This window comes from Meriones unguiculatus, chromosome 1, assembly GCF_030254825.1.
Source record: "Meriones unguiculatus strain TT.TT164.6M chromosome 1, Bangor_MerUng_6.1, whole genome shotgun sequence".
NCBI lineage: Eukaryota > Metazoa > Chordata > Mammalia > Rodentia > Muridae > Meriones > Meriones unguiculatus.
Window position 1 is genome coordinate 191,946,715 of NC_083349.1, and position 22,668 is coordinate 191,969,382.

Consider the following 22,668-nt stretch of genomic DNA (forward strand, 5'->3'; position numbering starts at 1 on the left):
GCATACCTCTTTCCATCTGCTTGAAGCCAGATGCCCCTTAAAACCATGCCAGCTTTATTAGAATAACCATCAATGAAGACGCCACGAGGCAGAGCTCCTTTCTCCCCGTTAGCATCTCTGCACTCCTGAGAGCTTGTAGGGATGCCGGCAGGCAAAGAGGGAAGCTGAGCTGGGAGGGAAGAGATCAGCCCAAGGCCTGTCCCTTTCTGGTATCCTCTCTCTCCTGCTCCCAGTACCTCTCTCTCCTTCCAAAGAGCCAGCCCGACATTTCGGAGATACCTAGCCGACTTCGAGAGAGTCAAGTCCCCACCCCAGCACTGTCTTGATTTCCACAGACCAGCCTCACACACACAGTTCAGAGAGTTGCACAAACCTGTTCCAGCGAAACCGATTCTGGATAGCTCTCAGCCTCACTGCCACACCACTGCTTGGGACATTCCTGCCTTCTGTCTACGTCCATCCTTATCTCAGGCCTAGCTAGCGCCCCTTCCCCGCAGGTGTCGACGATGCTCCTGCATCCTACAGTCTTCCTCCAACAACCTCGGCCAGAGGCACTATTACTCCCCTGTGACAGGGAGCAGGAACCCCGGGCTCAGAGAGGTTACGTGACTTGGCCACGGTCACACAGCTTGTAGACCGTGGAAAGGGAATTTGAATGGCTTTCCAGGGCTGAGTAAACCAGTGGGAGGCAGGCTTGGCAGAGGGACTTACTGGTAGGAGGGGAGGTGGGGCGGCCACACATGAGTCCCCTCCCTTCCAGAGCCTAGCGCAGGCGGCTCACAGGTCCCCCAATTCCGTGATCCTTGCACCCCCTTCCCCGTCTCCCCGGCTCCCCCACCCCGGCTGTTTGTGAGTTACCGGTGAGCTCCCGCCCTCCCTCGCCGCCTCCTCCCACAGCCCGACAGGAATAGACTCTCCCTAGCTCCTGCGTAAAGGCTCTGCCAGACCCGCTGCGGGGCGGGGGCGGGGGCGGGGGCTATTCCTGGTGCGGCGACTGACGCAGGCAAGGCGCGGCCACCGCAGATCTCCGCCCCCGACTCACCTGCTCCCTGCCTCAGTGATCTGGCCGGAGAAATGGGGGAGAGCCTATCGCCCCCATCCGCGGTCTCCAGCTGCTGGATGAGAAAGCTGGTGTCCGAGGCTGGGGTCCTGTGGTGCCCACCTACCTCTCGTCTCTCGGTGTCCTGGGGCGTTGGAGGCGACACCACAGCTACCTTGAAGCCTTACTCCTTCATTGTAAGCCCGGCCATAGCTCTTTCTCTGTCTCCTGAAGAAATGGCCCCTCAGAGTCTCCACCTTACTCCACCACTGGACGCAATGGGAAAGGAGGCTTGGGGAGACTGGGACACTACAGCCTTTGGGAGGGCTCGGCTGGAGCCTAGTCCCTGACCGTGACATTCTGACCCCCGTAAGGAGGAGGCTAGCACTGGACCCCTACTTAGCTAGATGTGTGGTGGGGCGGCCCTCGACAGTGCGCTCACGGGTCCCAGGGCACCTGTGAGGCATCAGGACTGCATAGCTTGGGAACTTGTTACAAGCAGGACTACAGCTAATAGAACTACCCCCACCTGCAGGCCTTTGTTGGTCCACCTCCCAGGCAGTAAATCTTTCTTCTGGTTTCCATTGTGTTTCAAGAGCAAATGAAGATCCATCTCTATGCCTGCCTCCCTCCACAGATTTAAAGGCCTTAGGCAAGACCTACCCCCTTGTTGCTCTCTGTCTTCCACTAGGAGCTCCCAAAAGCAAGCAGGCTCAAAACAGACCCTGGTCTCCATGTACAACTAGGCAAGACCCAAACAAGTAGGAGCAAATGGTTTCAAGGAAGCAGCCTTCTGTAGCCTGAATTCTGGCCACAGAGCAGGGGCTGGAGTGAGCATGCCAGGGCGGGTGGGTGAGAGGACCCATTCTCTAACACATATCGGCCAATCAGTTAGGGCGCCAAGCTCTGTTCTCATTCTTCTTCTCATCTCAAGGATGGCATGGCGGCCAGCTGTGTGGGCTCGCATCTGTGACCTCAGCACCCAGGAAAAGGAGGCTGGAGGATCGTTGTAAGTTCCCAAGACCCTGCCTCAAGATAAACGAAAAATAAAAGGGCAACGAAGAAGGATGGGCTTTGCTGACCCTCATACCGAGAGCAGAAGCTGGGATGGACTGCTGTGCTCTGCTTGCGAGAGGCCAAGCTGGGCTTTGGAGTTGGAGGTGTTCCCTATCCGCGCTCCGCTCTGTGCTCCCCTCACTCTCGGAGCTGAGGTTTCAGGAGGCGGGGGCCTAGCGGGAACAGGGATCCCCTGAGGCACAGACTAGAGAGGGTGGGGCACACAGGCCTGCCTGCGTGTCTGCTGGTCCTGCCTGCTTGCATCCCAGCAGCTCATAGGGTTTTACGATGATGGTTATTTCTGAAGGCACTTGAAATTAATGACGGCTCTAAAATGGCTGGGACAGCAGAGTCATTGCTGAGACCTCTAATTAGCAAGAAAAACGAAGCTGAGGAGCTAGGAGGCAGTGGAAGCTGGGTGAACAGCAGGAGTAGGGGGTGAAAGGGATGGTACTCATACTCAGAATCTTTGGAACTGGGCACCAGGTGAGCCACAGAGTCTGTTTTATGCTACAAGCTAAGTATTACCTTGCTATGTGACCTTGAGGGGAGATGCCCCTCTTTGGGCCGAAGTTCCCACAATCATACACCAAGGTCTCAGTTCTCTTCAGCCCTGCCTGGACAAAGGGGACACTCTGATAAGGCCCCTGGGTTTCTCAGAGGGAAATTCTAGGCTCCTAGAAAGCTCAGAGCTTTGTACCCCTGGGAGCCACAGCAGAGGGTCCCCCCTCCCCATGCTCTACAGCCCTCTATGCCAGTGCAACCGACATAATGAAGTCCTAGAGATTCAGGCTGGAGTGAAGAGGATTGGGACATGGCAGTTAATCCATAGGTCAGGCTCCTGAGATGGTGCAGCTGTGAAGCAGACGAGGAATTGGGGACCTGAGGGAGCTGGATGAAAAGTCCTGGCTTGGAAATAGCCCCGTGGCTAGGCTTAGGGCCCCTTCTGGCCACAGAGTCCTCTTGAAACCTGTTCACTCAGGGCTGGGGGTGTGGTGTCATAGCTGGAAAGGCTCCAGGGAGAGTTACATGCCAGTGTTTAGAAGCAGAAGAGTCAGCAGTCCTCTGGGGATGGAGAGGAGGGCATGGAACTAAGATGGAGGGGAGGTCAGAAGGCTCTCAGAGGCCTCAGCAGAAATCCCGGCAGGGGTGGGAGGCTGCCTGACTTGGATACGGCATCCATGGGGCCTGAAAAGAACTTTGTCTGAAGCCAGTGAATGAGTGTCTTGCCCATTCCAAAGCCCTCAAGAAAAGACCCAGTGCCCCTAACCTTGTGTTACCCTGGAATGGGAGGAGCCAGAGAAGTTCTACCAGGGATAAAAAGGTTAAATTGGGAGGGAAAAAAAGGTAAATCTATCTATCTATCTATCTATCTATCTATCTATCTGAAGATGCAGCTTTTATCTTGGGTGTTCTCTGTCCATGGTCACCTGTTTATTCTAAGGGAATCAGCTGCCATGCCACTAGCAGCTCTGACGAGAAGCGCACTTGGGAAGGAACTTAAATCTCTAGTCAGCACCCACAAGGCCTAAGAGCATGGAGTGAACATGAAAACAGCATTCCCCTGAGTAGAGTCCTGGGAAGACCACAGCTCTCTGGATACCTTGACTGGAGCCCCAAGAGAGCCTGAGTCAGAGATACCAGCTCTTCCTCACTTGGATATCCTCCCTGAGCGATCTCTGAGGTCATATTTATTTCTTCTAAGGCACAGCATGCATAGATGATTTGTTAGAAAGCAACACTAACTGGTGCATGCTCCGCCCGCAACCACTCCTCGCTCCCACCATGGCTCGGGCATGGGAGTAATGCAGGCACAGCCCCTCCTGACGGTGGGGTGAGGGGCTACACAGCAGCTTGACTGCTCCCTGATAAGGCTCAGAAGATGCAGTCTGTTACTCAGCTGCTCCGCACTGAGCACACATCACAGAGAAACCAGAGGGCCAGGACAGAAAGGTCCCCCACAAGGTTTTCGTAACAGCAAGGGTCAGAAGCATTGGATGTACCTCTCAATGGCAGGACGATGGCCAGAGTGCAGTGTGATCACACAATGGAATGCCAAGCGATAGTGCAGACAGACACAAGAATCACACAAGTCGGCACAGGCAGTCCTATAAGGCGGCTTGGAGGAGCAAAGCGAAGATGAAAGCAAGGCCACAGCACCACGTCAAGTTCAAAAGCATACCCTATGACACGTGTAGGAAAAGTAAACACACAGGAGAATGACCACAACTCCGGAGACTTTCCCTTCTCTGGGAGGGGAGGGAGGCAGGCCTACCCCACCTTGAGCTCTGAGTACCCGCCCCCACCACGAGCAGAACACAGCTCCTACTGTGTTAATTGCCCATTTAGCAACTCATTTGATTTTTCAACAACCCCATGGGGGGGGGCATCCTAGGGGCCATCCTATTATTTGTTCTTATGGAGACTGCAGTGTGTGGTCCCAGGCAGATAACCCCGGGTTTCGAACCTAGTGGGCATTTGGCGCTTGGTCTTCACCCTGCCGTTAACATGGGAAAGTCACGGCCTCTACCCAGTTTTTGGTCATGGGGGAGTTTCCTCCTCTTCCTAGATAGCATAGGCTGAGATGTGGCAACGTCTTGTTTAATCAGTCTGTGGTATGGGTGAGGCCCTCAGAAGGCAAGTCTAGTGCCAGCCACCAGACTTGTGGGGGTGGGGGTGAGGGTGGGGCAAAAACCAGGGAAGAGTGGACAAAAGAAGGTAGGGACAAGGCCTTCTGATTCAAGACAGCTCAAGTTTACATGGGCTCTGTTCACACACAGATAAAGGTGGAGGTTAAGGACTATGACTGAAAATCTGTGACATGATAGGTCCTCATGTAAGCCTCAACCACATCCATACTGGGACTCTATTATCAGCCCCACTTAGCCAATGGGGAAACAGCATCAGAAAGGGTGAGCAACTTCTCCAACCCAAACAGCAGACATGAGATTGGAGGGACATGCTCTCATTCCACTCTGCCCTGCCCTCTTGTGATGGGTACAGATGAGGACCCAGGCTTTGCTGCTCATGGGGCTATCACAGTCTAAAGGAGGAGAGTGTAGGGGATTTGGGAGGGAGGCGACCAGCTGGGACAGACTTCCTGGCCTGGGATGGAGAGGCAGGTGCTTCAGTGGGCTCACTAGTGACAACGCACTCAACCACCTAACAAACCTTTTATCCATCCACTCATTCATTTATCACTCAACAAACATTGCCCTGTGCCTCCAGAGCTAGCAAACAAGATTCAACCCAGTGTGATGCAGGCTGTTTGCATACACAGAGCAGGCACTGGGGGATCAGGACAGACATCCAGGAGGTAGTCATGGCTGTACTGAACCAAAAGAGTGAGAAGGAGGAGACAGGTGTGTGTACAGAGATGGGGAGGTGCTTCACACAGACAGCAAGGGTGCAAAGACCCCACCCCAGGATGCGGAAGGCCACTGCTTGGCTAAGGCCACTCCAGAGGGTGTGAAGCTGAGCTATGGTCACCTCTCTCAGACTGCAGCTGGGTCCCTGGGCTACGGCAGCCCTGTGGGGCAGGCTGGGCCCTGCTCCAGAGGGATTTAGAGCAGGGGAGTTCAAACCATAACGGCGCGTGTAATTATGTGCAAAACCGAAGGAGGACTCCTTAATAATTGATGGTGGGAGAGAGTAAATATCGGCAGAGGCACCCGGCTGCATCGCCCCGTCCCGTCTGGCTGGGGCCCAGGGCAGCCGCCGGGCTGCTAATATGCCTATAAATTATTGAACTTATAAAGAAGAAAGCAGGTGTCATGTCGTACCCATAAACAGCTTGTTAGCTAAGACTAACGAAGGGGCGGCGGGCCCCTTGGCACAGTATCAGCTCCCCTATCCTGATCACAGGTAGAGAGAAAGAGAGAGAGAGAGTCCAGTCTGCCCCACATCCGGCCTTCCACCATCTGACCTACTATGGCATCTGGCAGTGCTGGAAGGAGAGAGGAGGTCTGAGGACAGACTCACAGAACTAGCCAAACTGTGGTCTAGGCAAATGGGGCTTGCCTTAAAGGTTTGGGAACACAAGAGGCCTTCGGGGTGCACTTCCTAAGGAAGCCACTGTTGGCTGTGTCACCCTGGCAAGCCACCTGCCCCTTCCATTCCAGCTGCCGGGGATGGCCTACTTTGGTAGGCTAGAAGGAGGTTCCTAGAAGCGTACATATATGACATTCCTGGTGCAAAGCAAGCTTCAGGAATGGGTGTCGTCCCCCCCCCCCAAACTACCTCCACTGCACAAGCCTCCTAATTAGATCAGACCTAATGAGGCTTCCCTCTGCCAGGCTGTTTACGCTCCATTAAGGCCCGAGTCCAGGACAGCAGCCGGAGAGGCACAGTGGAGGTGGGGGAAGGCGCTGGGCTGCCAGCAGCTGGCCCACCCAAGCTCCACTATCCACAGGCATCACATCCCAAGGAGTAGAGAGGATGCCCTACCTCAAGGGAGGTAGGGCTCTGGAGCAGAGCTGCCAGAACTGGCTCTCGGGAGTCTGATAGGTGCCCATGGTCTGCTCAGCTCTGTCAGGGGAGGCTTCCAAATCCCTAGGTAGCCACCAGCAAATAAGGTGCAAGCCCAGCCCACCTCTCCGGCTGGCAGCCCTTACCCAGTCCTGATACCTCCAAAGGGCATAGCCCTTAAGTAGTTTCCTTCTTCTGGAGGGAAGAAGGAAATCCTAAAAGCTTGAGCTCACTGAATAAGCCTCAGGCTGGCCTCTTCTCCTGGGGGAGGGGGTTCCTCTTTTGTGTTATCTTCTGCAGATTCAGTCTGCCCTCAATATCTATCTGCTTTACAGAGCCACACAGAGGCCCTGTGGGTGTCCAAAGCCACATAGCACTAAAGTATCTGGAGCCTGGGCCTCCTGATTCTCCCCCTGACAGCTGGACCTCAAGCTTAGCCTTGGCCAGGAGCAAAACAAAGCAAAAACTTGGAGCTCCCTTCCCGGCTGGCTTTGTAGCCCATGCCCAATGAGTTGGGGTGGTTGGAGTCAGTAGGATTAGCCATAATGGCATAGTCAGAGAACAGATAGAGGTATCCTCAAGCTGCGGCCCACTCTAGACTTTAGGGACATACCCTAAGAGGGGCATCTTTAGTCTGGGACCACAGGCCATTTATGAGGGACAGGAACTATCAGTCTAATTCCCAAGGGCACAGAGATATGGTAGAGCAGCCGCAAGAGGACAGAAGGCAGACCAGACCTCTGGGTGGGAAGCAGGTGGCCCTAAGTCCTTGGATAGGAGGGCCCAGGGATGGCCACAGGTAAGAGAAGACCCAGATCTCTGGAGCAAGCTGAGGCAGAGGTAGCCTGAAGCAGCCTCCAGGCCCTCTCCCATGTTCATCTAGGCAAGACCTTGATGGTGATGAAGGAAGAAGCTGGAATATATGTGGTGTCAGGTCACATCCTGGGGGCAGAGGCCACATGAATTAGGTGACGGGGGAAGGTCTTTAGTGTCCATGGGATCTGGTGTGGCTGCACAGATCTATCCCCACACCCCTTATCTACTCATCTCAGATGTGCTCTCCATCCAGCTACAGCAGTGTGTGGGAACCCCCACCCCCAATTCAGGTACGTACCCCAGAAGTCACGGCTCTGGCTCGGAAGCAGCAAGCCAGAGGACTGTCTCTAGAGTGCCAGCACTGTTTTTTGGTGGGCTTCCTCGTCCCACCTCAGCCCCTTCTATCATGGGATGTAGTCTATTTGTCGACAAGCCAGTGGTGGGTATGACGACTGTGTGAAACTTCTAGAACATGTTTTTTTCTGGCAAAGCACCCAGATTGTCCTTCCCTTGCTTGCCTTGGTGGATCTCAGCACTTGCTCTAGCAGGTCAGGATGCTTCAGCGAGACAGCCGATTCTGACCGTTCTGACCATTTCAGCAGGGCCAGCACACCTCACCGTCAGGAGGATGAGCTATTGTGAGCAGAGGGCCAGTGTGAGGCTCTGTGGGTGTCTAGTCTGGAGATATTTTGGGGATATACCTGTGCTGTGTTGTGGATCTGTGTGCCATGTGTCAGGGTGAAATGTGGTGTCTGTCATTAGAACCAGGGTAGGTCAACTGCAGACCTCTCTACATCTCTTCCTGTTCTTTTGCCCATCAGCCACGCGCAAAAGGTCCTGATCTCCTATGCAGGGTGTGCCTGTATGAGGACAGGGGGGTGAGGGAGGATGCCCCGATTCCAGGGGTCCCAGGGGCAGACCTGAGCATCTTCCTCTCTCTGCCCCTGCCCCCTCCACATGTGGCATTTCTGTCACTGAAAAATGAACTTGGCATTTCTGGGCAGAAAAGCACCATCCTACAGGTCCAGTCATGAGATGATGGAAAATGGGCCCCAGAGCAGGCTTGAGCACAGAGACAGGCTGAGCCCTAGCCAGACTTTTTATTTGTTTGTTTATCTATTTGTGGTTTGCTTGGGACAGGGTTTTTCTGTGTAGCCACCCCGGGTTGTACTAGAACTCACTCTGTAGACCAGGCTAGCCTCAAACTCAGAGATCTGCCCGCCTCTGCTGGGATTAAAGGCATGCGCCATTGTGCCAGGCTCCTAGCTAGGCTCTTACTGGTCACTTTGAAACTAAGATGTTGCCCCACAGAGGCTGGGCAGCTATCCGCTACACTAAGAGAAAGAAGGTGACTTGCTTTGGTGAAACCAGGACCCATAGCAGCCCTGACCCTGGCAACTGTCATGGAAGTTTGAGTTTGGACAGAGGCTCTGGGGCTGGATCCTCTTCCTGAGCACATGGAACAGATCAGGTGGCAGCCCGAGGTTTCAGACCTCAGGAAGGCTCCCTGTAGTCTCAAATTTAAACATGGTGTGCACAGCGAGGCAGTGTGTTCACACCACCTGCTGAGGTGTGAAAGCAGCCAGAAATACCTGCACCCGTTGTGGTGGCTCAGCAGGCAAGTGGGGAGACAGGCCTGGTGTGCCCTCAGGAAGTCCCGGTGACTCAGACTGCGTCACACCCCACCCCCCGCCCCACACATCAGACACCCTTCCTCCCGTGTGCACAGTCTAAGAACAGGCTTGTCCAGGAGCCTCTCTCTTTCTACCAGAGCAGGGCAGGGAGGCTGCCTCAGACAACTGAGGGGGCTGAAGGGGTTTGGAGTGAGGAGCCCTGGCTGCCAGCTTGCAACCAGGAAGCTGGTGTCAAGAAGGCCCCAGCATACAATGGGATGGGCGTGGTGGGCTGACGGTTCGCACTCACTCTGGTTCACACTCACTCTCCGGAGAGTCATCCAAGCAGAAGGTAAACCTCACAGCTACCCATCCCACCAGTGACCAACTCTTTGCACATCAGTTTGCCTGTGGTATTTTTCACAGCGATGAGTTGGAGGTAGAAGGGGTTGTCTGTGTGTGCCTCATAGCTGGAGATAAATGCCAGCCCATGTCTGAAGCACAGAGAGCAGACAAACATATCTGGGGCTCCTGTATGGGTCCCCCCTTCTCCATGCCTCCTGGTCCCAGACAAGCGGCTGCTGCCTCGGAAGCCCCTCCACTGTGAACCTTCCTTCTCTGCATCTCCTGTATCTCACCAGTCTTCCTGGAGATCTGGCTCCAGACCTACTTTACAGGGATTCAAAGGCTTTTCTTAAGGCATGGGGTAGCTCTGGGCTGAACATGTGAGCAGGGGACCTTACTGCTAAGCTCCTCTTGTGGTGGGCATTGAGCATTTTGCCTGGGACAGGGAGTTGAGGAAGCCAGGGGTGACATCCCAAATGACCCTTCAGACATGCTGCTCCCTGGGGCCCCAGGAGGCCCCAAAACAGCCCCAGCTCGAATAAGCAGGTACACAGGAAGACCTCAGTTTCCCCATCTGCCTATCCTGCCTGCCTCCCATGGCGAGGTGACCCAGGAGACACCTGCATGAGCCTGCCCAGGGAGCAAGGGGACAGGCACTCAACAGCAGGGCCTGTTACCTTCCCAGCCCTGTCAGTAAAGTAGTGAGTGACCGAGGCTCTGATCCTCCCTGCTTGGGCTCCAGTTGTGTGTCCATGAAACATGGGTGAGCCAGGCATGTGGCCCAGAAGAGACCTCACCCACACACAAAGCTCCCGCCCCACCTCACCGTGGCATGTAAGGGGACACCCACCTGGGCACATATGTGCACCTCAGGACTAGCACACACGGTCTCACTCTGCTGCTGTCCCTCCAAGGAGTCCCACTTCCCAGTATTCTGCTGTCATGGCAACCAATAGAGCTAAATGGGGGGGGGCAGGGGGAAGGAAAAAAGGGTTGAGGGAGCTAGCTGTGGCTTAGAATGAAGCTGGAGGCTTTAGCTCCTCTCTCTTCTTAATACAGGTCACAGCTCTGTGGACAGCAGGGGGTGGCCATAACTGGGCGGAACTGATTCCAGGGATAGTCAGCGCAGCCCACTGTCCTGGGAGTACATGTCACCCTCAGCAAGCCCAGACATCTCCCCAGTGAAGGTCAGCATAGGAGCAACCCCCTTCACTCAGCTCCAGAGGCTGCTCTGTCCACCAGGGTCAGCAGATGGCGGGGGAAGGGTGGGCTCTTCTACATGTGGCCAGAGGGCAGACAGACCCTGTGAGCCCAGGGGCACTGCTAGGCCTTTCTTCTGTGCCCTCAGGTGCTAGAGCCAGGGCAGTAACTCACTTCATACTTTCTACTGCCCCAGGAATCCTGTGCTGGCACCCCTTGCCACACAGATTAGAAAACAGAGGCCAGGGGAGGCAGGGGTGTCACTCAAGGCCACAGAGGTGTGACATGTACTCATGGCTGCTCATGTTCTGAGAAGGCAGGATCCAGCGCCGTGTGGGCTAACCACCTGTTTACTGACGTGGAGTTGGGAGGCCAGTCTTCCTGTTGGCCACGCTGTCCAAAGATGGGCGGGTTAAGAATGGGCAGCTGAGAACACCAACCCCCAAGCTCTCCATCCAGGGCTTGTCTGTGCCAGACCAGCCAGATGGCACCAGGATTCAGAGCTCAGGGCACACACACAGGTGTGTTTGTGGAAGCATGGGCCAGAGCAGGGGTAAACCTGCTTACACGAGGATCTGACAGGAGGCAGAGAGTGGCCAGAGCTACAAGGAGGAGAGGCAGTCCTGCAGGGAGGTATCTGGGAAGAACAGGACCCAGCCTGCAGACAAGAGCGTGGGCGTCCGAAGAAGAGGAGCAGGTACAAAGGGAAGGATGGAAAAGCTGTGTCTGAACGAGGCCCGTGGAGGGACCCGAGTGGCTCTAGAGGCTGAATATTCACCACAGGCCCTCCCTCGCCAACACAGGACACCTCTCTAACTCCACGCTGAGACGCCACAGGAGCCAAGAGCCCCCTCCGGGTGGGGTAGGGTGGCTCACAAACATAGGGACAGTGCGACTGGGGACATGTGTCTTCTTTCAGTAGTGTGACCTTTGAACCCGGGCTCCACAGGGCAGGCACACGGGTGGCTGGTGGGCCCCAGCGGCGTCTGGGCAAATGGCAGAAAGGCCCCGGCAAAACCTTGCACTCCATGCTGCCCTGCCCCCTGCCCTTCCCCTTTCTCTTTCCGCCCCTTCCCCACTTTCCCGTCTCTCTATCATTGTTCCTGTATTTTCAGCCCTCAGCACTTTTCCTGAAAGAGAACAGCTGGGCTGCTGGAGTCACAGAGGAAATATTTTTTTGACTACTTTGCAGATTCCCCTCCTCTATGAAAACTGATGCCACCGCTGCAGACAGATTGACAGACAGACGGGAAGATAGTTATTTCCTTGCCTCCTTCTCCTGGGGTTCTGCTCTGGGGAAGGGGTTTGGTGTTGGGTATCTCAGAGCATCATCAGTCCCACTTTACAGATGGGGAGGCTGAGCCCCAAGCTCACCTAGACACAGCAGCCACTGAGTTTACATTCACACAAAAGCCAGCGTCTAAGGAGAGCTGACTGTGTGCCAGGCACATCGGCTCATGTGAACATGCGATGGCTCCAAGTCAGACGCCTGGTTGGTGACACCGGGCAGAGAGGAAAACAAGGCCCAGATGTGCACGTGGCTATTCTGAAAGCTGTCCCCTGCTCGTAAGTGAGGCTTGACCCCATAGTTTTCCACAGTCCTACCCTGGGGCTGGGCCACATTCCCACACAGATTGATGGACTGACTGACCCAATCCTGACTCCTATGGCCAGAGGGTGGGCGTGCACAGGAGGCCAAGCCTACCTCGGCCATTGGTCACCCTCTTTGGTTTCAGTGACCTTCCTGTGAGAAGAGGAACCACAGTGCACTGAGTCTCGGGGGCCACACAAAGTGAAGATGCGCCATGAGTGACCTTCCCAAGGGTCACTGTCCCTGCCTAATTCTGCAGGACTGGAGGCCTAAGGCAGGACCCCACTCCCCTGGACTCCTAGTGTGTTTCCAATTCCCCTGCTAAACAGAGGCTCTGAGGAGGACAAAAGAGGCCCAACCTAGGACTCAGGTCACTACTAATGTCCCCAGAACCCTGCACAGCTTCTGCAGGCTCTCCCCTCTGCACCCATCATTGTAGGTCTTTGTATCTGTGTTAAGTGTGTGCATGTGTGTGCACGTGGCAGTCAGAGGTCAGCCTCGGGTGTTGCTCCTTAGGCATTGTCCGCCGTGCACTTTTGGACAGGGCTTTTCATGGGTCCCTGTGTGGACTAGGCTGGCCTGTCAGTGGAACCCAGGGATCTACCTGTCTCTGTCTCTCCTTCTTTGGGGATGTGGATACGTACTTCCGTGCTAGATTGATGGGCCTCAGGTCCTTGCGAGCACTTTATTGACTGGGGTGTCTCAGCAGCCGTGTGGTAGACTCTGCACAGCCCAAGTCCAAAGTGAGAGTGTGGCTCAATGATAGAGAACTTGTCTAGCATGGGCAAGGCTCTGAGATCACTCCTGGACCAGAAGAAAACAAAAATCGCACGCACGCACGCACGCACGCACGCACGCATACACGCATGAATGCCAGGGAAGTGCCTTCAAGATACATCTGAAGAATTCCCGTCACCTGGAGCAGACATGGGACTTCAAGGACAGAAGTCTGAATTTTCCGAAGACTCAGCATCCTCCTTGGATGCCCAGTGTGTAAGTGTTTTAACCACACAGTGGGAATGCTTTTGGTCAACCTGTGGCCTATGAAATGGCTCATGAATCCAAAACAAACAGGCTATGTGGCGCTATTCTCGGTAGGGCAGAGGAGTCTGCTGAAGACATGTCTGGAGAGTAGGCTTGGAGAGGACAAAGTTGATGGCATAGCCAGGAAGAATAGCTGAAGGACCCAGAGTGGGGCGGGGACAGAGGAAGCTGGGGACAGACAGTTTAAGCGCTCCGCCAGCTGATGCCAAGAGCATGGGTTGGGGGAAGGCTCCAGTGGAGAGATCAGAAACCAAGGCAACCAGGAGGGCAGTAAGGGCTTTGTGGGGCCCTCTGAGCTTACCAGCTCCTAACAGTGTTCATGGTGGGGCAAGGGGAGAACTGGGGAGGGGTAAGAGAGAGGTACGCGTTCCCCCACTCTGTCATGGCTCATGCAGGAAGCGATGGGAGGACAGAACAGGAGGGGATGAAAGGCTTAGCTCCAGCCTTGCTCAGCCACTAGGCGACCCTGGCTTCTCATTAGAAACTATAGAGGCGAAGGTACCCATATGGAACTATATTACGCCGGGGCGGGGGTTTACAAACTGAAAAGTGGCGTGCAGATGAAGAGAAGGGGCCATGCCTTCCCTGTCGCTCTGCTGGTGAAGCACCGGGAGGCCAATTTGCTGTCTCCAGTGTGGTGTGTAAACAAGTGCACAGCATGTGCACCCGTGTGTGTGTATGTGTGTTTAAGATCAAAGGCTCTTGGAGACTATGCCATGGAGCCTAAAAGTGAGGGGGGCATTTCAAGATAATCTTAAGAGCAGAAAGAAAAAATTATTATGTGTCAAAAGGAATAGGGAGGCTTAAATGGCTCCCAGGCAGGACACAGAATAAAAGAGTCCTTGCTGTTATTTTTTGATTGTGTCCATGCTGGGAAGACTGGCAGAGGGTCGCCATGGCAACTCTGGGCATCCAGCAGGGGGCAACCTGGACCCTGCAGGTGTTGTCTGCGCTGAGTGGTGAGTCAGCCCACTGGAGTCCAGAGACCAGGTCTGGGTCCAATCCTGGCAGAACCCTCATCCTGAATTCCAGTTTCCTCCTATCCTGGAAGTCCTTTGAAGGGTGGGGAAAGGACATACAGGGGTTGTACGGTGGAGAGGCCAGATGTGGAAGTCTCAGGGTGGGGGTGCGTAAAGGCAGTGTGAAGGGCTGTCACAGGGGAGGAGAGAGGCCTTGTGTAGAGAGCACAGAGGATGGGGCAGGGGAGAGGTGGCTAGGCTGGAGTGTGCAGGCTTGGTGCTGGCGGCTGTCAGCGGCCACCCCTGAGCCTCTGCTGAGACAGTGTTTCCTGGACTGGATCTAGGGTGCACTTAGCCTCAACGGTGGCCTCCACAGGTCAGGATCAGACAGCGAGATGCACAGAGAAAGAAAACCTTCACTGGGAAGACAGCTGTGGTAGAGCCGCCAACACATGCACACTCATGCCCGGAAACAAGCTGGGTTTTTTCTGCTCGTGTAAGTGCACATACGTATGTGTGCATATGGAGGCCTGAGGCTGATGTCAGGAGTCTTCCTCGATTGCTCTCTGCCCATTTGTCCAGCTAGCCAGCATGCTCTGGCAATTGTGGGCAGGGATTATGGCCTTCTCGTGGTTCTGAGGAGCTGGACTCTCTCCCTCACACTTGCATGGTGAGAACTTCATCTATAGAGCTATCTCTCCTCCCCACAGAGGCCATGTTTAGGGAGCAAACTGGAGAAAGAGTGAGCTTTCTGTTTATGAAAATGAAATTGCAAGTTCTGCCTCCGGCACCCCATGCATTCCAGAGCATGACACTCAATCAGTGTGTTCTGAGTAAGTGAGTGAATGACAGAGACTGAATGAACAGCGTTCAGGAAGCTGCATGGGAAGCTAGGAGGCAGTCAACACCTTCCCTCCACTAATTTGCAGGCTGGTATTGAAAGAGCTAAACAAGCTAATGAAGCCCAACTGAGCTAAAAATGGCAGGTGCTAGTGTTGCTGGGAGGCTAATGGAGTCTGAGCGTTGCGTGGCCTGGGCCGTACCCAGAACTATGGACAAATCAGATCTAGAAAACATGGCCCTGGCTCCTTCTAGAGGTCAAATAACAAAACCTCAAATGTGTATGAAGTTGTGGTTGGTACTGGGGCCATCTTGACCCCGGACTTCTCTCAGTCATGGTTGGCACTAACAAGCAAGAGCATTGATGCACGGGCCCTCTCTCACCAGGTTCTTGAAATCACGCTACGCAAACAGTTTCAAAAGGTGAGCAAGCGCACATGAGCTTCTGGGCACTCGGTCAGCAGAATTCCCCTAAGACAGTGGTCCCCGTCAGGCCAGTGCCCTGTTGACCCCTTTACCTGCGGAACTGGCTACTTCTGTCCAGTCTGTGTCCAGGGAAAGGGGCTCGATGCTTTTAGGCCTTGAAGTCGTTGGGTTTCTGAATTGATCCTCAGGGATTCTGGGCTGAGGTTGAGCAAGAGAGGCCTCGGGATGCTTCTTAAACTCCGGAGAAGTCAGGGAAATCCAGAGTGGAAAATCCAGAATCCATTTCTCCTTCATGCCAGATCCCAGAGGGAGGCTCACGTGACTCCTGAAAGGCAGGCACAAATAGACCAAGGAGTCAACCAGCATGAGGGCAGGCTGTGACTCATTGACTTCAGGCAAATCTTTTGCTTTCTCTGAATTAAGGACTGAATAATGGGACAGAAGCATCCCTCACAGGGCCACTGCGGGGATCAAACAGGAAGGCAGGCACAAAGCGCTTCATCAACGAAAAGTGCCAGAAGGAATTAGTGCTACTCCTGCTGCTGAGAGCGATTCATTAGGTCCCTTTCCGGAGCCCCTGGGGACCCAGAAGCATCTCCGGGCTCCCAGAACTGCACCATGAGACAGTGGCTGACAGCTATTCTGTCTTTTCAAACAAACCTACCATCTCTTCTTGCCCGTGGCTGCAGCTGGAGAAGGCACGTGGTGGTGGCGGTGGCAGTGGTGTGTGTATGTGTGTGTGTGTAGAACAAGTAAATCATTTCCCCCATGTCAATATATCCTCTAGGTGATGTCTGTCACTCATCTGGCACAGATGCTCAGCCTTCTGTCCCTCCATGACTGAGCTCCTGCAAGGCAGAGCAGTGTCTAGCACATAGGGCCTGGCTAGTGGGAAAAGGTCAAAGGCAGGGAAGAGGGTAAGGCCCTCACTCCCACTGCAGTCTCCTCAGTTTGAGGAGAAGTGCCTTCAGAACACCAAGGTCAGAGGTAGGGATGTGGGACTAGGCCCATCTCTGAATTGGGAGAGACTGAAACCCAGAGAAGGTCACAGCCCTATGGCTGTAGACTCAGGTCTCGTCAGTGTCCCTCCCACTGTCCCCTACACACCAGGACTTACTCAGTGGTCTTAAACTCTAGGGCACACCCATGCCGGGGAGAGTGGCATCTTTCTGTGAATCAAGAGGCAGGTCCCCAGCCAAGTGGGATACCCAGACCCCCTAGGCCCTCGCAGTGTTGAATGGAACATTGGTTGAATAGAATCGAATTTACTGTTCGATTGCAGGAGATGTAATTTGATCTGGGTCTTATGAAGTCCTTAATAGAGTTAAGGTATTACCAGGCTCTGCTGCTTTTTCATTTGCTACAAGAGGTTCTGGGCTAGAAAAGGGACTCAGCAGAGTAAGGCACCTGTCTGTTCTTCCTGCCCCAGCTGCCGTCATGCCATGCTCTGGGGAAGTTGCCATCTGTCTTCGTTCCAAAGCTAAAGGTCTTTATCTCTGTGGTAGGGATTGTCAGTGCTCGTAATTTATCTGAGAGACATGGCCAGGAATGGGAAGGGAGGTGGGTCCCCTTAGAGTCGGGGGCCCAGGGGAGAGGAGCTCACTTTCATTAGTTACATTCTGTGTGTTCCCTTTAGTTCACTCAAGGCTCACAGCATCCCTGTGTGGCAGGTGCCTGAGGCCATCGTGAAGGGATGTTTACCAATTCTCTAGGTGATTTTTTTCATTCTTCAAGCTTGTGGCTAAGGATTGTACTTCCTTGTCCCCTTCAGAGTTACATGTGGCTTGTGACATGCTTTGAACAATGAAACTTTAGTGGAAGTTACATGAGTCACAAGAAAAACTGGCCATGCTTCTTCCCGCTGCCATGGCAACTGTGGAGGTACATGTTGAAATGGTGGCTAGCCATCAGCCTGGGGTCTTGAGTGACGAGGAGACTAGTCTGTGTAACTGGCAGAGAAAGGCGCCTGTGTTGTTTTGTACTCTCAGGAGTTCGGTTATTGAGTTTGACGGGTACCATGCCACCGTGGTCCCCCTTTTACAGATGAAGACACAGAGGCTGGGAAAAGTCCCACAGCGTGCTGTGGGAGCCAGAGGGGGTAAGCCATCAAGACAGGACTCAGTTCCAATGCATGTGGTGCCAGGGCAGTGTCCTTGCCAGGCTGTAGTGGCTACCGCAGCCTGGCCAGATGTGGTCAGTGTTCCTAGGCAGTGAGGACAGGGCCTGAAATCACTGTCTGCATCTCCTCTTCTGCTTCTTGCTGACTATTGTGCCCTGCAGTCTTCACAGTGGTCTGCTTAGAAATGCAAGATGGTGAGGCCTGAAGGTCAGAGGTCAGAGGTTGGACACCCTGAAAATGCAGCTCCCTCTAGTAGGGTGACCTGGATAAATCTTTTCTGAGTCTCGGTCCTCAAATACTGCCATTCTCCCTGGTCATTTCAGGAAATAAGTGAGGTTTTGGCACATGTAGGACTCTGCTGTTCCTGGAGGCAGAGTCCACAGCCCCACCTCTGTACCCCACAGACTCATGGGAAGAAAGCCAGATGTCCCTCCTTTGGAGCCCCTGGGCACCCTTTCATCTTATGGGCTCCTCCCTGGCCCCTAGAAAGACAGGGCAGCAGTGTGGCATGACCTGCCTCATGCCTGGAGGAGTGGGATGGGTCAGAACTGGTTCTTTCTCACTACCTGCCAGGGTAGTTACTCCCCGGGGCTTGGTCACACCAGGCCCCATACCACAGCCCTGCTCAGGTGGACATTCCTTCCAGGACTGGCCCATATCTCTAATTCACCTGTTGCTGAAGCCACAGAATGACCTTGCCTGGGCCTCTCCCAGACCCACAGAAAGCCCCCAGCTTGGTGCTATTAGCCCATTGCAGGGATAGAGTTTGAACAGTGGAGCCTGCACGTTCTAATTTTAGATGCTCGCTATGTCGCTTTCCGCAGCTCTGAGCAACTGAGGACAGAAATGAGAGAGTACAGACCTCAGAAAGGGTCCAGAGAATCGATGGAGATGTCAGGAATGGGGCAAGGCCATGTGATTTAAGGAAAAAATCTACTCAAGGTCAGAACTAGTGATCAGAAGAGATCCTAGACCCTGATTTGGCCCTGGGCTGAGCTCAGGGGAAGAGTGGCCCTTGATCTGTCCTCACCAGCCCCAGACAGCCAGCTGCTCCCTCGGAGCTGTCAGCCTGACTCTGCCGCTCTCCCTCCTCGCCTTCCTCCACCCCCTTCCCCTGCCCTTTTTCCCTTCCTAAAAACACAGAGAAATGGGATTCAGAAGCCTACACTGCCTGCAGAACACAGTTCAGCCTCCCAAAAGAGGAAATGCCAACGTGCGGGTTCTCATGGCAACTCCAGCTCCGCCCCCTGCAGCCGCCCAGCGCCCATATGGCGAGATTCGAGCAGGGCGCATTGACTCAGCCAGCCCTTGGTCTAGCTGGGGCTGCCAGGAGAGGGCATGTTGGATTCTTGAGCCGCCCTTTGGCAGCCCATGCAGGGTCCAGCATGACACTCAGGAGCTCTCTGCGGGCAGCAATGAGCTGGTGTTTCCCAAGGTGGGCCTCACCTGCCTCCCATCCCTCTGCCTTTGCTCTCTGATATAAGCCCTGGACTTGGGAGTTTCCCAGGAGGTACGGAAGAACATGGGGAACAGAAGTAGAGCCATACTATTTTTCTTGTTCCTGGTAATGGTGCCACAATGCCGTAATGGTGGCCCTCCCCACCAAGCAGTGGTGAAGGTGCTAGAGCCCCGACCTCTGAATGAGGGAGCAGCTCAGGCCTTAGCTGAGCTGCCCTAGGGCACCACCCCTTCTGAGGGCACCGCTCCTCCCTAGACGCAAACCTCCCATGCCCACGGGGCAGTGGCTGCCAGCCTGCCTTCTAGGCAACCCTGCTTTTCCAGGCCAGCTGGCATTTCCCTGACTGATGTAGTGGAAGCTAGTGCCAGGGTTGGGGCCTGCAGGGCTGGTAGCTAAGGAGCGGTCTTCTAGGCTTGGCACCCAGCCTTCATCCTTTGCTGGGACCTTTGGTACCAAGAAGCAGAGCAGAAGAAGTGTTCCAGTCCTGGGTCCTTCCCCCCTCCTCCTCACCGGACCCCAAAGCAGCCTGGGGGGTCATCAGCTAGCCCTGGGCCATCTTCTTTCTCGGGCGGGTGTGGCAGAACGGTAGGCCAGGCTGAGGAGGAGTGAAGACTGACCAGTCTGCTCCCCTTGCGCCCCTTCTCTCTGGAGGCTCTGAACCGTAAGCTTTCTGTGTGAGCTCTTGCTTATATCTCTCTTGTTTCTAACCCTTCTAGTGGACATTTCTATACATGTCAGAGCCAGAGAACCCCAAAGGCGGTGGGCCAGCACCTACGGGAACACATGAATGGACCTCACAGTGTATAGGTCCATGTACAAGGTCACACAGCAAGTCTGAGACCAGGAGCACTGTAAAGCAAAAGCCCGTTGTCTCCCGGCCTAGGCCCTGCTCAGAGTCCCATGCCTCTGCCTCCAGTTATCCCTCCTCTCGACTAAAAGAGGGATGGATGGGTAGATGGGGGCAGGGAGCAGGGACTGTGGAACAGATGGGCTTGGAGGCTCTAAGGGGGGGGGGGGCTGAGGGAGGGGGAGGAGCCCTAGAGAACCTGGAACTCTTACAAAGTTGCGAGTTAAAACATTCTTCACACTCCCGCCTCCTTTACTGTTCTGATGAACCAAGACGTGACAAAAATGTGTCAGATTTTTTAAAAAACCACACACATACACAAATGCCAGGCCTGTAGCTGCCGCCCGCCCAAGCTTGGCCCATCTGCTTCCCGGGGGTGGAAGGGAAGAGGCCTTAGCCGTCGCACCTCACTCTGGATGCCTCAGTCCTGGCCGGCAAATGGCCCAGGCCATGGTGGGAGGCCTTGAGGGGAAGGCCCTGCCCGGGCCTACAGCCCGTACCTCAGCTGCACTCACCCCGGAGCACAGTACTTGAGCTCTTCACTCTGACCTGGGGGTAGCCTCCCTTGCACCTGCTGCAGTGGGGGCCCAGGACTTGGAGAGCTCTCACTCAATGTACAGACGGGAAACTGAGGCCCTAAGAGTCAGTTCACTCAGCAAACACCAGCTCAGCCCATCAGGCAAAGGAGACTCAGTGCTGGCCAGGCATGCCTCCCTGGAGAGCAAGGCCGGACAGGCACAACTCAGCAGCTCTCGAGAGCGTGTAGTAGACTGGGGCCTTCCAGGAAGAAGACAGCTGGGCTGGCAGTGAGGCCTGGAGAGACACTCAGCTGGGCCTCACGTCACTGCGAAGGGCAGGGGGCTTCAGCACAAAGTTCAGCACCCTGGGACATCGGTCCCTTTGGTAGCGATGCTAGGTTGTGTTGAGGAAAGTTGTCATGTGGTCATAGCATCAAAGGTGACGATGGGCCCAGAGGCAGCTGGGGCAAAGGCCGCAAGTGAAGGGACAAAAACTAGCCTCTGCCAGGCCTGGCAGACCCCTGAGGGCACCGTTAAGAGTGCCAGGCACTGCTAGAGGGCATGAGTGTGTGCTTGCTGTGGTCAGATATGCAGAGGAGAAGTGTCACTTCTCGGAGCCGTTCATGTTTCACCCTCGTTTTCCCTTCACCCTCACTCTGGAGGCCAGCCTGGCCCAGGCCCCATGTCAAGGAGGCTGCTTCTTAAGAGTCTGCTTCAAAGGCCTTAACACCACCTCTTCTGAGAAATACGCTTGAACTTGCTGAGACAAGCAGGTGCAGTAGGCCCAGCATGGAACTTTCCCACCAGAGGACCCCTAGGCAGGGTTCCTCAGGGACCTTCATCAGAGCGGCCACCCTGCCAGTTCCCCTTGTCACTCTGATATCAAAGCCATACGACCAGGTACCATCCTAGGTGTGGACACAGGGGTTCAGAGAGGACAAAGAGTTTGTCTCACAGCACGAAGCAGTGGACAGGTTGGGGTCAGTTCGGAATGGTGCCACCTCTGTCTGAGTTCAGAGGGTTCTGCTACAGAGCGATGGGTAAGTTAGATGGGGTAGGCTGTAGCATGCAGCGCTGGGCAAATGCGAAAAATTGGCCATGGCTGGGAGACTTTGAACGGAAGTCTGTTGGATCAGTTACAGTATATCCAGGTAGCCTGACCTTGAAAGCATGAGGCTGGAAAAGGCTGTGGGCAGCCTAGCAGTGGATAACCAGCTTCTTCCAGGGGAGTGCTGGGAGATGACACAGCTGAGTGGAGGGAGAAAGGGGCCTGGCAACCTGGGTGGGGGCAGGGTGGGGGCAGGGTGGGGTGAAGTCCTGGAGAATCAGCAGCCCCCTCCCCACCCCCACTGCAGGTATTCAGGGGCAAGCTCCTTCCTGAGGAGCAATAATGGGCCTGGTTACACATCCTGGACCTCAGCCTCCCCATTGCAACATGGGATCTCTGTGTCAGCTCCATTTGAGGCTTAGAGACAAGCCCAGAGCATGGTCAACAGAGCACAGTCCCCTGGCCCCAGAGACCAGGCTGGGGTGCCTGCGATTCCTCAGTGGGCCCGTGTGGTGACTGCAACACCCAGATCTCCTCCAAGGCACCGTGAGGTCCTGGGGTGAAGTCTCACCTGAACCCCACCCGCCCGTGGAGAACTGTGAACCCCAAGCAGCAACACATCCCTTGCCCTCCCAGGGACCCATGCAAATGCCTGCATGGCTGGAGGAGCTCACAGGGGAGCTTTCTCCTTACTCAGGTGGGAGTGGAAGGAGAAGAGGGGGAGGCTGGCCCCTGCCTCACTCCCCCATCCCTCAACATCCTCCCTTCCCACTCATCAGAAATCCATCTGCGTTAATGGATTAATTAAATGATTTAATATGTGCACCGTGTTAGAGCAGCGCTTGACACAGTAAAAATCGAGCAATGGTGGTCAGTGACACTACTGCAGTGACACTCCTTCATATCCCACCGCCACAGGCTGGAAAAGCCCTAGCAGTCACCTACTGCTTACGATGAAGTCGGCTTTTTTGTTTTTTGGTTTTTTTTCTTTTTTAAACCAGCTGGTTTTCCAGCTCACCTTACCCTGAGACCGGCCAGTTCCGGGCTAAGAGCCATTTTGGATTTTGTTGAGTGGAAGGCAAGGCATGAGCCTCTGAGTATGAGGTCCAGGGGACCATCTCTAAAGGAGGTGGAGGGGTGAGTGGCCTTTGGAGACTAGAGTGTGCCCTCAGTTCTTCAGGGGCGGGGTTTGGGGGCCAGTATGCGCAAATGTAGGAAAGCACGTCTTGCTGCACAGGTGTTCCCAGGGCAGGCAGAGGGAGTGGGGAGGGGCTCTGGAGG

At 54.7% G+C, this 22,668-nt stretch overlaps 1 protein-coding gene across 11 annotated transcripts in view; it reads right to left on the reverse strand.

Annotated features, from left to right (window-relative positions):
- Lingo1 (leucine rich repeat and Ig domain containing 1) overlaps positions 1–22,668 on the reverse strand; it is a 176,557-nt gene that overhangs the window by 18,871 nt on the left and 135,018 nt on the right. For 9 of the 11 annotated variants that reach the window (XM_060374374.1, XM_021633558.2, XM_060374354.1 and 6 more), the window contains one exon: positions 15,489–15,721. The exons of 1 other annotated variant lie outside the window; for it this stretch is intronic. Coding sequence is in view for 1 of the 10 variants with exons in the window: in XM_021633555.2 (XP_021489230.1) it covers positions 374–460 (87 nt within the window). In the remaining 9 variants the exon portion in view is untranslated. Of the gene's footprint in view, positions 1–373; positions 655–15,488; positions 15,722–22,668 lie in introns of those variants that run through there. One more of the 11 variants, XM_021633555.2, reaches the window with a different exon arrangement.